The sequence below is a fragment of the Pseudorca crassidens genome, chromosome X (assembly GCF_039906515.1).
Source record: "Pseudorca crassidens isolate mPseCra1 chromosome X, mPseCra1.hap1, whole genome shotgun sequence".
Lineage (NCBI taxonomy): Eukaryota > Metazoa > Chordata > Mammalia > Artiodactyla > Delphinidae > Pseudorca > Pseudorca crassidens.
In genome coordinates this window covers 120,303,462-120,316,513 of record NC_090317.1, presented here as the reverse complement: position 1 = coordinate 120,316,513, position 13,052 = coordinate 120,303,462, and the positions used below count along the sequence as shown (strand labels likewise).

The 13,052-nt window shown below is 45.0% G+C and overlaps 2 protein-coding genes across 10 annotated transcripts in view; one reads left to right on the top strand and one right to left on the bottom strand.

The window, feature by feature from the left end:
* CTPS2 (CTP synthase 2) overlaps window positions 1-13,052 on the bottom strand; it is a 108,731-nt gene that overhangs the window by 36,448 nt on the left and 59,231 nt on the right. The gene's annotated exons all lie outside the window — the stretch shown is intronic.
* S100G (S100 calcium binding protein G) lies at window positions 7,228-11,851 on the top strand. The gene is made up of 3 exons (XM_067722508.1): window positions 7,228-7,308; window positions 8,039-8,182; window positions 11,600-11,851. The coding sequence occupies exons 2-3, from the start codon at window positions 8,048-8,050 to the stop codon at window positions 11,702-11,704; spliced, it is 240 nt and encodes a 79-aa protein (XP_067578609.1). The 5' UTR covers window positions 7,228-7,308; window positions 8,039-8,047; the 3' UTR covers window positions 11,705-11,851.

Here is a 13,052-nt window from a genome sequence, read left to right as displayed (position 1 = left end):
GCTCCGGCTTCAGTCGGAGCGCAGGGAGAGGACTGGGGTGGCGGCGTGAACACAGCCTGAAGGGGGGTAGTGCGCCACGGCTGGCCGGGAGGGAGTCCGGGGAAAAGTCTGGAGCTGCCGAAGAGGCAAGAGACGATTGTTTCTGGGGGCGCAAGGACCCCCTCTGAATCCCCTCGATTCAGAGCACCGCCTAAACGAGCTCAAGAGACGGGTGCAAGCCGCGTCTATCAGCGCAGACACCAAGAGACGGGCATGAGACGCTAAGGCTGCTGCTGCCGCCACCAAGAAGCCTGTGAACAAGCACAGGTCACTGTCCACACCTCCCCTCCCAGAAGCCTGTGCAGCCCGCCACTGCCAGGGTTCCGTGATCCAGGGACAACTTCCCCGGGAGAACACATGGCGGCCTCGGGCTGGTGCAACGTTCTGCTGGCCTCTGCCGCCGCAGGCTCGCCCCGCATCGTGCCCCGCCCCCCCCCCCCCCCCGGCCTGAGTGAGCCAGAGCCCCCGAAGCAGCTGCTCCTTTAACCCCGTCCTGTGGAGAAAAGGGAACCCTCTTGCACTGTAGGTGGGAATGTAAATTGATACAGCCACTGTGGAGAACAGTATGGAGGTTCCTTAAAAAACTAAAAATAGAACTACCATACGACCCAGCAATCCCACTACTGGGCATATACCCTGAGAAAACCGTCATTCAAAAACAGTCATGTACCAAAATGTTCATGGCAGCTCTATTTACAATAGCCAGGACGTGAAAGCAACCTAAGTGTCCATCAACAGATGAATAGATAAAGAAGATGTGGCACATATATACAATGGAATATTACTTAGCCATAAAAAGAAACGAAATTGAGATATTTGTAGTGAGATGGATGGACCTAGAGTCTGTCATACAGAGTGAAGTAAGTCAGAAAGAGAAAAACAAATACCGTATGCTAACACATATATATGGAATCTAAGAAAAAAAAACGGTTCTGAGGAACGCTATGGGCGGGACAGGAATAAAGACGCAGACCTACTAGAGAATGGACTTGAGGACACGGGGAGGGGGAAGGGTAAGCTGGGACCAAGTGAGACAGTCGCATGGACATATATACACTCCCAAATGTAAAATCCATAGCTAGTGGGAAGCAGCTGCATAGCACAGAGAGATCAGCTCAGTGCTTTGTGACCACCTTGAGGGGTGGGATAGGGAGGGTGGGAGGGAGACGCAAGAGGGAGGGGATAAGGGGATATATGTATATGTAGAGCTGATCCAGTTTGTTATAAAGCAGAAACTAACACACCATTGTAAAGCAATTATACCATTAAAGATGTTAAAAAAAAAGAACGTCCAGGCCAGGCTCCAGCTGGGAGAACAGAAACACTCCAGAAGGGGACGGCTGGGGAAGGCAGAGAACACAGGGTACTTCTGGTCAAACCTGGCCAAACCAGTTGCCTTGCAGAGTTCTCAGGCTGTCCTTCCTACCAGCTCTAAAGATGACAGTATGACTGCCTCTCGGGTTACAAACAACCTGATTGAGCAACAAAATTAAGGAAACGTCTTCGTTCCTGGCATTCCTTCCGCAAAAAGCCTGAGAGATAGGAGAACATCACAGCTTTAAAACATATCTTTTATCATTACTGGGGTGGTTAAAGAACTTCAGATATGCTTTAGCTTTAATCCCAACATTTTCAAAATACCCTAGATTTTGCATCTAAGAGGAAAATGCCTCTTCCATTGCAAAAGGGTCACCTCGGCCCATTCTGAGTTTGCCTAAATACAAGCTGTCATCTGATCCCCACTACAGAGCTGTCGTTTCTTGGAACCAAGCCATAGCGCAGAAGAAAAATAAAAAAGGATCAATAAGTAACGAATATTGGTGCTGATAAAGCTTTAGGAGATGTAAATGTACCATGTAAGGATAAACACGGCCCTAATTAACCTTTACCAAAGTTTCTGCAGCCCATGATAAAAGTGTAATGGGTTCAAGACTTCAGGAGTCCTGGGTGCCTTAAACAACAAAGTCTAGGGAAGTTAGGTTCTCTTATCAAAGATGAAATTCCCCCCCCCCTTTTTTTTTTGGCCACGGAGCCGGCTTGCAGGATCTTAGTTCCCCGATCAGGGAACTAAGCCTGGGCCTCGGCAGTGAAAGTGCGGAGTCCTAACCATTAGACTGCCAAGGAATTTCCAAAGATGAAATTCCTAAATGGCAGTGTGGGAAAGAGTGCAAGCCTTCTGACCTTCCTGACAGAACCCTGGTAAGGCCAGCTTCTGTCCAGTCCCTTGCCTTTGGACATTTCATTTGGGGACACTAGAGGAGCCGACCTCCCAGCAGACCATCTTCAGTAGCTGGGCAGCTACAGCAGTCTCCATTGTTGCAGACCAAATCTAAACCCTTCCATGTGGCACGCAGGTTCCACCTCATTCAGGAACCGTCTATGCTCTCCCCACATATTCTGACCCGTGGTTTCTACCTCTGCTCCCCTCCCCTCGACGCCACTACATACAGACCGCCTCTTCACTACTTTCCCTGAGGTGGCTTCGCCCCACCATCCCACGTGGGCTTGCGCTTTAGGGGCACCCTCCAGTTCTCCTCACCGTGCCATACTTAATACCAGTGTTATGCTCACCCTACCAAACAAATGACCTACACAGTGTTCATTCATTTCCAATAAGCGGTAGGCTGAATAACAGCCCCCCCAAAAATGTCCAAGTCCTAGTCCCCAGAAACCGTGAATATGCTGCCTTCCGTGTCAGCCTGATTAAATTAAGTCTCTTGAGATGGTAAACTTATCTGGGGGTTATCAGCGTGGGCCCAACGTAACCACAGGGTCCTCATAAGAAGCAGCAGGAGGGTCAGAATCAGAGATGGAAATGTGACAACGAAGCAGAGGTCAGAGAGAGAAGGAGAGAGAGAGACTGGAAGAGGCCACATGGCTGGCTTTAAAGATGGAGGAAAGGGCCATGAGCAGGCAGTCTCTAGAAGCTGGAAAAGGCAAAGAAATAGATTCTCCCCTAGAGCCTCCAGAAGAAATGCTTCTGAGCTCCAGACCTGTAAAAAACTAAATTTGTCACTAAGTTGGTGGTAATTTGTTACAGCAGCAATAGGAAACTAATACAGTCCTTTAACGTATACAAGTTTAACCTCCTCCATCATTTCGTATATGCATCTCCTCTCAGAAACTAAAGTGTGGGCTCCTCACGCACAAGGACTAGATCTTCTTCTCTAGCACCATCGGAGTTCAGCACAATGGCAGGTTTGGATCAAGCGTTCCATCATTTAATCTCCCTGGATTTTAATCAAAAACTAACAAAGGAGACCCAGGGACTGGTCGGTGGGCCTACAAGAAGTAGAGGGTCTCTGAGACCAAGTCGCAGACGGAAGGGGAGAGGGGCAGTTGCCTGCTCTGAGGCCAAGGTACGCTGTGTCCAAGCTCACCTCTCACCTGATACAGGGCCGGTACCTCTCTTCAGCATCAGGGCAGCGTGAGGATGGAATCTACAATGGTGAAAGCATTAAGCAGTCCTAGAAATATGTAGATATTTTCTAGTTTGTTTGTTTGTTTTTGCGGTACGCGGGCCTGTCACCGCTGTGGCCTCTCCCGCTGCGGAGCACAGGCTCCGGACGCGCAGGCTCAGCGGCCATGGCTCACGGGCCCAGCCGCTCCGCGGCATGTGGGATTTTCCCGGACCGTGACACGAACCCGTGTCCCCTGCATCGGCAGGCGGACTCTCAACCATTGCGCCACCAGGGAAGCCCCGCTAATTTTTTTAACTTGTTTTTTTCCACCAGTAAAATAAGGTCTATATTACTTCCACTAGGAAAAGAACATTCTTATACCTTCAGGTGTGATCATGACACTTAAGTCCTGCCTCTGAGCCTCACACTAACATTGACCAGCTCTCCTCACAGAAGCCCTACTCCTGAGACGGGGCAGGTGGCATGGTGGCTGACGGTGCGGGCTGGCTCTGGACTTGAATCCCAGCTCTGCCAGTCCCCAGTGACGTGACCTTGAATGCGTCCTTGACTGTCTCTGTAGACTGGAGGTAACAGCGGCATCCACTTCACACGGGTGCTGTGGAATTTCTGGAGCTAACGGGTCGGGTGGGGGGGCAGCACACAGCCCATGGGAAAAAGCAGCCCTCGATAGTCCCAGGCTCTGATAGAGGCCTCTGCGAACTCTGGCACCCAGCGCAGAGGCTGGAAACGAAAGGTGAAGTCTGTCATGGGCGGGGGGCGGGGGGGCCTCCCTTTTAGGGACAGCTGCTCTTTAATAGTCACGGTCTCTCCCAAACCTCAGCATCAAAGACAACACGAGCCCACAGACAGCATTTCACACCCATTTTGCTTCGCAGGGCCTGGCCGCTGACACTACCCTCTTCCCGAGGCGCTTTCTGAGGCCCTGCTGCTGTGGCCTTTGAGCACAGTAACCCGGCCACGGAGACCTGTGGCACCCCAAGCTTGTAAAATAAGTTACTCTTGGCTTTCCCAGGAAAAACTGCAGTCTGTCCAAAGATCAAGCAATTGAACGGCGAGGTGAAATAACCTTTGCCTCTCCATTTTTCCATTACCCATCTTGTGCCTGTCGTGTTTTCCCCCTTCTCTGGTTTCAAAATGCACTCTTTTGAACACACCCTGTATTTATCGCCCATCTCCACATATTTTTAGTTAATGTTTCATGAGAGTATCTATTGGTGGATTTCACGTTTCCCACTGCAGGTTTACCCTCACGCTTGAGTCCACAGGTAAAGAGAAAAATAAGAGGCGAGAGATGTGACTTGCAGAGGTGAGCAAGTGAAAACATAAGAGGACCAACGGGGTGTTTTTCCCGTTCTGTCAGCGTTTACCACAAGCCTAAGTTCTGACAACAAGCAGCACTGGGCCTGTTTTAATCAGAGGTCTTCCCTTGAAACTAGAGATTTGTAGCCTAAAAGACTGTTAACCAATACTGTTCCAAATGTTTTTCTTAGGGTTCATTTTATATACACACATGCTCACACACACGTGTGTTCATATATACATTTCATGTGTTGTATACAACATATATTATCTCATACAATATATACTTGTTAAAATCATATAGTTATATATTATATTGTTATTAAGATCACATATAGTTATTAAAATCATTTCTTCAGTAGACTCAAGAAATAAAACAACTACCATGTTGATTTTAGCTCACAAGCAGTAATTTGAGAGAACAGATAATTTAAGATGCTATTTCAGCAACTGGGGAGATGTGAGTACGGGCTGTGATCATGGCATTGTGGTTGTGTAAGAGAATGTCCTTGTCCTTACAAGATAAGATGCTGAGTTATTTAGGGGGTTAGTGTCTGGATGTCTGTAACTGATTCTCAAATGGTTGGGGTTGGGGGGGTCATCCATAGAAAGAGAAAGCAAATGTGGAAATGTTACCGATTAGTGAATCTGGGCAAAAGGTGGGTTGGTATTCATTGACTCTTCCTGCAAATTTTCTGTAGATTTGAAATTTTTTTAAAAAGATGCTGGCGGAAAAAGATATTTTCATGACTGTTCAACAAAAGCCTCCTTCCTCCCAGGTAAGACAGAGCATAAGTATAAAAACCCGAGAAATTCTCTAAAATCTTGATTAAAATACATTGCCAAAATCAGAACATTTTTGTGTAAATCTTACAGCTAAAAGCAAAATGCCTATCTTTACTCTAAGAAGTGAGTTAATACATAGTCAGTACTGATGCATACCAATGTCAAATAATCTGCAGTAAAAGCAAGAATAACATACACAAGACAGCTAAGGTGCATGGACTGACCAGGACTCAGGACTGGTGGCAGCTTTTAAGGAACTCTATATATAAGATTTCACATTTGTTCTCCAAGGTGAATAAGGCCTTCGAATTTTAGAACTGAAAAGCCTCAGAGAGAAATACAGTCCAATACTTTAATCCTGAATTTGTCTGCAATATAACAAAGGGCCATAGAAAACTAAATATAGAAAAGGTCCATAAAAAGTGTGGACATATACAAGTATTTAAAAGCTGATAAGTGCTTTTAAAGTTGATCTGGAACCCCCTTTTGTGAGTTACAATCAGTATCGGATCAATGTTCCCAGGAAATGTCCTAATTCTTTCATAGAACTCTTTCTAAGAGAAATAAATTTAGTCTCCAATTTTAAATCCTGGCAGTTCCAAAAGTTTGAAGTAATTCCAATTGAATAAAAGTAAGTCAAGGGTTTTCACGAGTTTTTAGAATGATTAACAAAATAGATTTGGCAAGGAAAAGAAATAAAAAGCACATATGCGAACAACAAATAATGAAAAAGTTGAAAAATGACCATGCTATTTGGCAATCTTGCTTTGCCAAATGAAACCACAAATTATTGTGTATCTTCCCCCGACTTCTTAAACCTGCTTCTCAATGATATTTTATTCATTCATTCAGTTATTCAAAAATTTAACCACCTAGGGACTTCCCTGGTGGCACAGTAGTTAAGAATCCACCTGCCAATGCAGGGGACACGGGTTCGAGCCCTGGTCTGGGAAGATCTCACATGCCGCAGAGCGACCAAGCCCGTGCGCCACAAGTACTGAGCCAGCGCTCTAGACCCCACGAGCCACAACTACTAAGCCCGCATGCCACACCTACTGAAGCCCGTGCACCTAGAGCCCATGTTCCGCAACAAGAGAAGCCACCGCAATGAGAAGACTGCGCACCGCAACGAAGAGTAGCCCCCGCTCACCACAGCTAGAGAAAAGCCCGCGCGCAGCAACTAAGACCCAACACAGCCAAATTATTTATTTATTTATTTTTAAAAAGTGGATGTTTATTAAAAAAAAATTTAACCACCTTATATGTACAAAACATCAGAGGGACTTCAAAGGCTATAGGGCAATTCTTTAAACTACGTAGTATTTGATTATCTATTTCAGCATTTTTTTCTTGATGTGCAGAAAATTATTTTTTTCAAGCCTAAATATGCAACTAAATTGAAAAACAACAACCCTCCGTATTTTAGCTTTCTGAAATGTGAACAGTGAGCAAATATCCTAGTTCCACATTGTAGGGAAAATGTAATCTAAGGGGTAAAGAATCCAAGCTTATACTTGGGACTCTGAACCATTAAGCAACTGTTGAGGTGGCCCTTTATTGGATCTTGCCCTTAATTATGAAGCTCATGCGGTCTTAGGCTTGGGTTTCAAAAACCATTAATAATTACCCTTAAACGGCAAACAAAAGGAAAATTTCATCATCAGGGTGGTGTAGGTGTAAAGACTATAAAAGTCGCAGGATCCTGCTCAGCTTCTCACACTCCTATTTGATTCTTCCAGCTGCCTCACTGCTGGACGACCAGGTAAGTGTGATTTTCGTACTACCTGTAGCTGCTTCTGCTTCCTTTCAGAATGGTGTGAAAGATCACGGTCTAGAGAAAAAGTGGGTTTGTGCCATCTAAAGATATTACCAGTAACTTAAGAGGCTAGAAGCTGTGGTCAGGTTTCTTCAAGACCACAGCCTACAGAGTGCAGAACAGGTACCTAAAAAGTGAAAAATGTCAAAATTACTAGTAAAAGTATTTGGCTCCAAAGACTATCTTCTAACAGATATATTCCAAAAACAGACATTTAACAATCTATCTAAGATGATTATTTTTATTTATTTATTTTTTTTGCGGTACGCGGGCCTCTCACTGTTGCGGCCTCTCCCGTTGCGGAGCACAGGCTCCGGACGCGCAGGCTCAACGGCCATGGCTCACGGGCCCAGCCGCTCCGCGGCATGTGGGATCTTCCCGGACCGGGGCATGAACCCGCGTCCCCTGCATCGGCAGGCAGACTCTCAACCACTGTGCCACCAGGGAAGCCTGATGATTATTTTTAAAACACGTTTTCAGTCACTGGTACATTGTGATTCCCACAGTTCCCGCCCCCTCTCTCCTCCTCCTCCTCTTTATCTTCCCCTCTCCCCTTTTCTTTATTCTCTCTCACCTATGCCAAGGAAACAGCCCAAAAGCACTCAACTCCTGCTGGCAATCATCAGTATAAAATACTTCACCTTTTTGGTAAGTTCATTTCTTTCCCAATTTACAGGACACCAAAATGAGTACAAACAAGTTTCCTGAAGAACTGAAGAGCATTTTTGAAAAATACGCAGCCAAAGAAGGTGATCCAAACCAGCTGTCGAAGGAGGAGCTGAAGCTATTGATTCAGACTGAATTCCCCAGTTTACTGAAAGTGAGTATACCACCACAGAGCCCGCTGATGGGGCGGCGATGGTGGGAAGGGAGGAGAGAAGAGAGGAAAGGACGCGGGGAGAGGCTGAGGTCCACGACGAGACGGATCAGAGCTCCATCTGAGGCGGAGCGCCCAGCAGCCCAGGCATGGGCATCACCGGAGGGAGGGCGCTTGAATGTGTGCTTTCCTCCCCTGAGGGCAGGCCACATTTCAGAAGGCAAGTTCCTAGAAAGCATGGACTATGCCTTCTATTGCCCACAGCCTTGACTCAGAACTCCCCAGGACCAGCCATAGTAAACAGAAGCCATGATCGCACTCTTACCGAGCTAGGCCTGGAAGACCCGCAGGTTGCCAAGCAAACACACTAAGGCCTTCAGCCTGGATTCAGCACCCCTGTGCCAGGCTTTAGGAAAACAACGAGGCCTGTACGGTTATAGGAGCTGGACTTGGATGTGCTCCTCTGTAATAGGTAGGATCTCTCAACTAGACCAACGCTTACTTGGCAGTCTGTTAAGAAAACCAGCCTCATGCTGATAAATTGCCCTCTGGCGACACCCATTTCTATTTCAAAAGCATTTACATTTGTGCTAATGAGCAACCATGAGTTTCTAAACAACTTTCAGGAAAGGATTACATTTCCTCAGCCACAAAGTTTCTGATCAAAGCCATCCCAGAGTTATCAACATCAAAATGCATCTAGAGGCAATAAGGAATAGGGAAAGGTTAATTCTCTTTGCTCCAATACACTCTCTTTCCCTTGTAACTAAAAACCATCTTCAAAATGGAAGCAACTGTGCAACTACCTGTTACATTTGACTTGGTCCCTACTTAGCTCTAACTTCAGAATTTGGTTCTCAGTTTTTAACCAGAAATGTCCCTTCTGTCAATATGACATATGAGAAGGTTTCTAGTTTTAGTTGTTGAGGTTTCTGTTTTTAGTACTAAAAAGTGAAGTAGCTGAATTCGATGACCTTATAATCGATATTGTCCTATAGTTAAAATGTGAAATAACTTAAAAAGTTAAAGGTACTAGCAGAAAAAGAGACTTTCTAATCAAAAATAAAAACCAGTGTTTCTGAGAAAGATTCAACTTTTCAAAAAAAAAACAAAAGGAAGAAAAATAATAATAGGAATAATAGAAAATAATAAAAAGAAGAAAAATAATAATCTGACAGGGAAGCCTAGGCAATCTATTCAAACAATTTGTTTTTAAATAAGGTAAGATTGGTGAATTTTTCTGTATTTTTCTATATTTTATGTATTTCCTATAAAAAGCACATATGGGGCTTACCTGGTGGCGCAGTGGTTGAGAGTCCGCCTGCCGATGCAGGGGACACGGGTTCGTGCCCCGGTCTGGGAAGATCCCACGTGCCGCGGAGCGGCTAAGCCCGTGAGCCATGGCCGCTAAGCCTGTGCGTCCGGAGCCTGTGCTCCGCAACGGGAGAGGCCACAACGGTGAGAGGCCCACGTATGGCAAAAAAAAAAAAAAAAAAAAAAAAAAAAAAAAAGCACATATGACTTTTCTAATTAGGATAAAGGTAGGAAGACTAATGGTAAGTTGTGAAAAAATCTACTTATTAAGTCATGTACTGATTACATTTCCATATGGATTTCTAAGGTTTTCTAAGCTATACTGTTTACATCACATCACCTTGTATGGTTTAGAATGTAGCAAATGCTTCAGGAAAACAGTGCTTGGTATTTATAAAACAGATGCTAAATAACTAACACAGTTTGGTCTTGTGAGCATAGCTAAGTGCCAAGTGTCTTTACAGGAATCTTAGGGATTAAAGCATACCTTGATGTAGAGATTTGTTGCACGACAATGTGAACATACTTAACATTACTGAACCGTATACTTAAAAATAGTTAAGATGGGGAATGTTATCTTATGCGATTTTTACCACAATTTAAAAAAATTTTTTGAAGCTGACTTATAAACTAAACTGTTATTTCAATAGGTTTCCTGGGTACTATTTTGCCACAGAGACTCCTAACCTGAAAGTCAGAGTTGTGGCTCAGAACAAGTCTCCTCCACTTTAGCATGAAGAGTACTTGGAACTAAAAAAAATCAAAACCCAAAGATTCAGGGAAAACTCTTTACCTCCCACTCAGCTGCCTAAATTTATACTGCAAAGAACAGAGCTCTTCTTTTACCAGGAAGAGAGCTCTTGCTAGAGATTCCTTTTGTCCTAAGAAATTTATCTGTATAACAGGCCAAACTTTTGTTTTCCAAACATCTCTGCCTACATCTGAATGGCCTTCCTTCCTTTTGTAGCCTTAGCCCAGGATGTTATATAAGCCTCAGTTACCTGGCTGCCCTTTGGGTATCATACTTTTATGGGGTACCCTGTACGTATGTAATTAAACTTGTTTTTCTCCTGTTGATCTATGTCAATTTAATTAATAGACCAGCCAAAGAACCCAGAAGGGAAGAAGGGAAAATTTTCCACCCCTACAGCAGAGACAAAAATTAATTCACTACAGGAATACCAGTAGTCAAAAGGGAGTTGAGCTGAACATGATCTGATGTAACAAGCAGTGGTTCTCTGAGTAGTCAGTCCTGGACCAGCAGCATCCACACCCGCCCAGGAACCTGTTGGAAATACAGATTCTCAGGTCCCACCCCAAGCCTAGTGAATCGGAAGCTCTGGGAGTAGGACCACCCATCAGTTTGGGTTTACTAAGGTCAGCATGCCCACCTGGTGATTCTGACGCATGCCAAAGTGTGAGAACCACTGAGCCAAAGTCATCCTGCAGAGCATAGCAGTGGGCTGCAACCCGGGGTTTGCAAAAAAACTAGGGTGGTTGCTAATTAAGGGGTTGAGCTCTGGAGTCAGTGTTTGAACCCCAAGCCCTCTACTTAACAGCTGGGGGCGCTGAGCAAGTCAGCGGGTGTCTCAAAGCCTCAGTTTCCTCATCTGTAAAGTGGATCTCCCCCACATGGCAGCTGGGAGAATTGCACAGGATAAGGAAAAGCTCTGGCACGGGGCTGGCCCATGGCAAGCCTAGGATCACATGCTGGTCCAGCTCTGGGGCTGGATGCCAAGCCAGCTACCAGGGAAATCTTGGAGCAAGGCCCCTCGGCAGTCAAGTAAAGCCCTGGGACTTCTTCTCAAAAGAATGATTTAGATTTAGTTTACATAGGAAACCAATTATTTTAAAATACACATTAGCAATTTTAAAATAATAAATGTATGATATAGTTTTTTTTTTAAAAAAAGGGTAGGCAGTTCTGTGACATGAAGCAATACTACAACTAAAGTTGGTTTTTTCATCTCTATCAGTAACATATGACTGAAAACTCGGTTGCCTTCTAGGAACGCAGACCCAGTGTCTCTAATTCGGAAAATGTGCAGCAGTAACTGAATCATTTTCTCTCCTCTCTTCTATCCCATCCTTTTTGTCTAAAACCAGGGTCCAAGCACCCTAGATGACCTCTTTCAAGAACTGGACAGGAATGGAGATGGAGAAGTTAGTTTCGAAGAGTTCCAGGTGTTAGTAAAAAAGATATCCCAGTGAAGGAAAAAACAAAACAGATCATTCTAAGAACCGAAAGAAGAGTGCCTGGGATGTGGCCCTATTCTGTATGAAACCACCATTGTCTCCACTTACTTCTTTGCAATTGTAATGATCAAGCAGTGAGGTCTAATTACTGAATAAAGAAATCCGTAGACATGTCTCCCCTTGTCAAGTACTGACCCCTGTAGCTTACTAGATTTGAAAGTAACCTTAATTTGATGCATCTAATTTATGGATTTATAAAGAAAAAAAAAAAGGCCCAGAATAGTTCCACGATCTTGACCAAGACCACAAAGATGGTGGCGGAGAGTTGGAAAGAATTCTGACGAGTCAAACCAACTCCCTCCCTCCACTCGTCCACCAGAATAACCCCCTCCCTGCTGTCCCTCCGCAGCCAAGCAGGGCTCACATCATTCCCAACATCAACTCGTATTTCACTCTAGTCAATGGCTATGGAGAAACAGACTTCACAAAACAGACACTTGTCTTTAAAGTCATCTCCCAGCACCGGCTGTGCCTCTTGAATCAATGACCCTTTGGGGGAGCAAAAGGAATGTATGTCCAGAGAGTCAGTTCCATTCCATCACTGAGGGGATGGCCTTGGTTCTAGTATGTGATGTGGAAAATAAAAGGGACAGGAAGGCATAGGGCCCTCCAGCTCTGGCATCCTGCGATGCTGGGACGCTGGGTATCTGAGAAACAGCTAGTCCTCAGGTTCTACTAGTTGAATCCAGCTGGGGGGAGGGAAAGAGGGAGGAGCGTGGGAGAGGAGTAACTTTCTTCTGCCCCTTACCAGACAGTTAAAATGGCAAAGTCAAATCAGTCTAAGTTGGCCACGGCAGCCCACCACAGCAGTGCCCTGGAAGCCAGGTCTTTATCCTGACCACTGCTCTCCCCTCCTTGGAAACACCCACAAATCATCAGCACTGCACCCATTCCCTTTGACCAGCATCTCAACCTTTCTGTTCATTATCACCCTCCTAATGAGCCTTGTTAGACATTCTTTTCCCAACTGCCCCTCCAACAAAATTTTAATTCCACATATACATTGTGTGTATACCTGTTTATGTACCACATTCATATCTGTGCTTTAGACATGGTGTAAGATGGTTTTTTGACCCACCACCGCCCCCTCAAAAGCAATTTTAACCCCTGTGGTGTAAGCACATAGGGTAGCACGTCCCCAGAGGAAGAAAACCAGGCATGGCTGTTTTTTTTGACATAAGAGAACCCATCTTTGGCCTAAGCCATTTTGTGATCTAAGCCTGGCTGTAATGCTTGTCCTTGAACAGGTCTCAGTAATTAATTACCTTAAGGAAACAATGAAGGAACAAATGACTGTTATCAG

Excerpts from the sequence above, each read along its gene's own strand:
- S100G (XM_067722508.1), top strand. The coding sequence starts at position 8,048 with ATGAGTACAAACAAGTTTCCTGAAGAACTGAAGAGCATTTTTGAAAAA. Across the intron at positions 8,183-11,599 it reads AATTCCCCAGTTTACTGAAA|GGTCCAAGCACCCTAGATGA; the intron begins GTGAGTATACCA and ends GTCTAAAACCAG.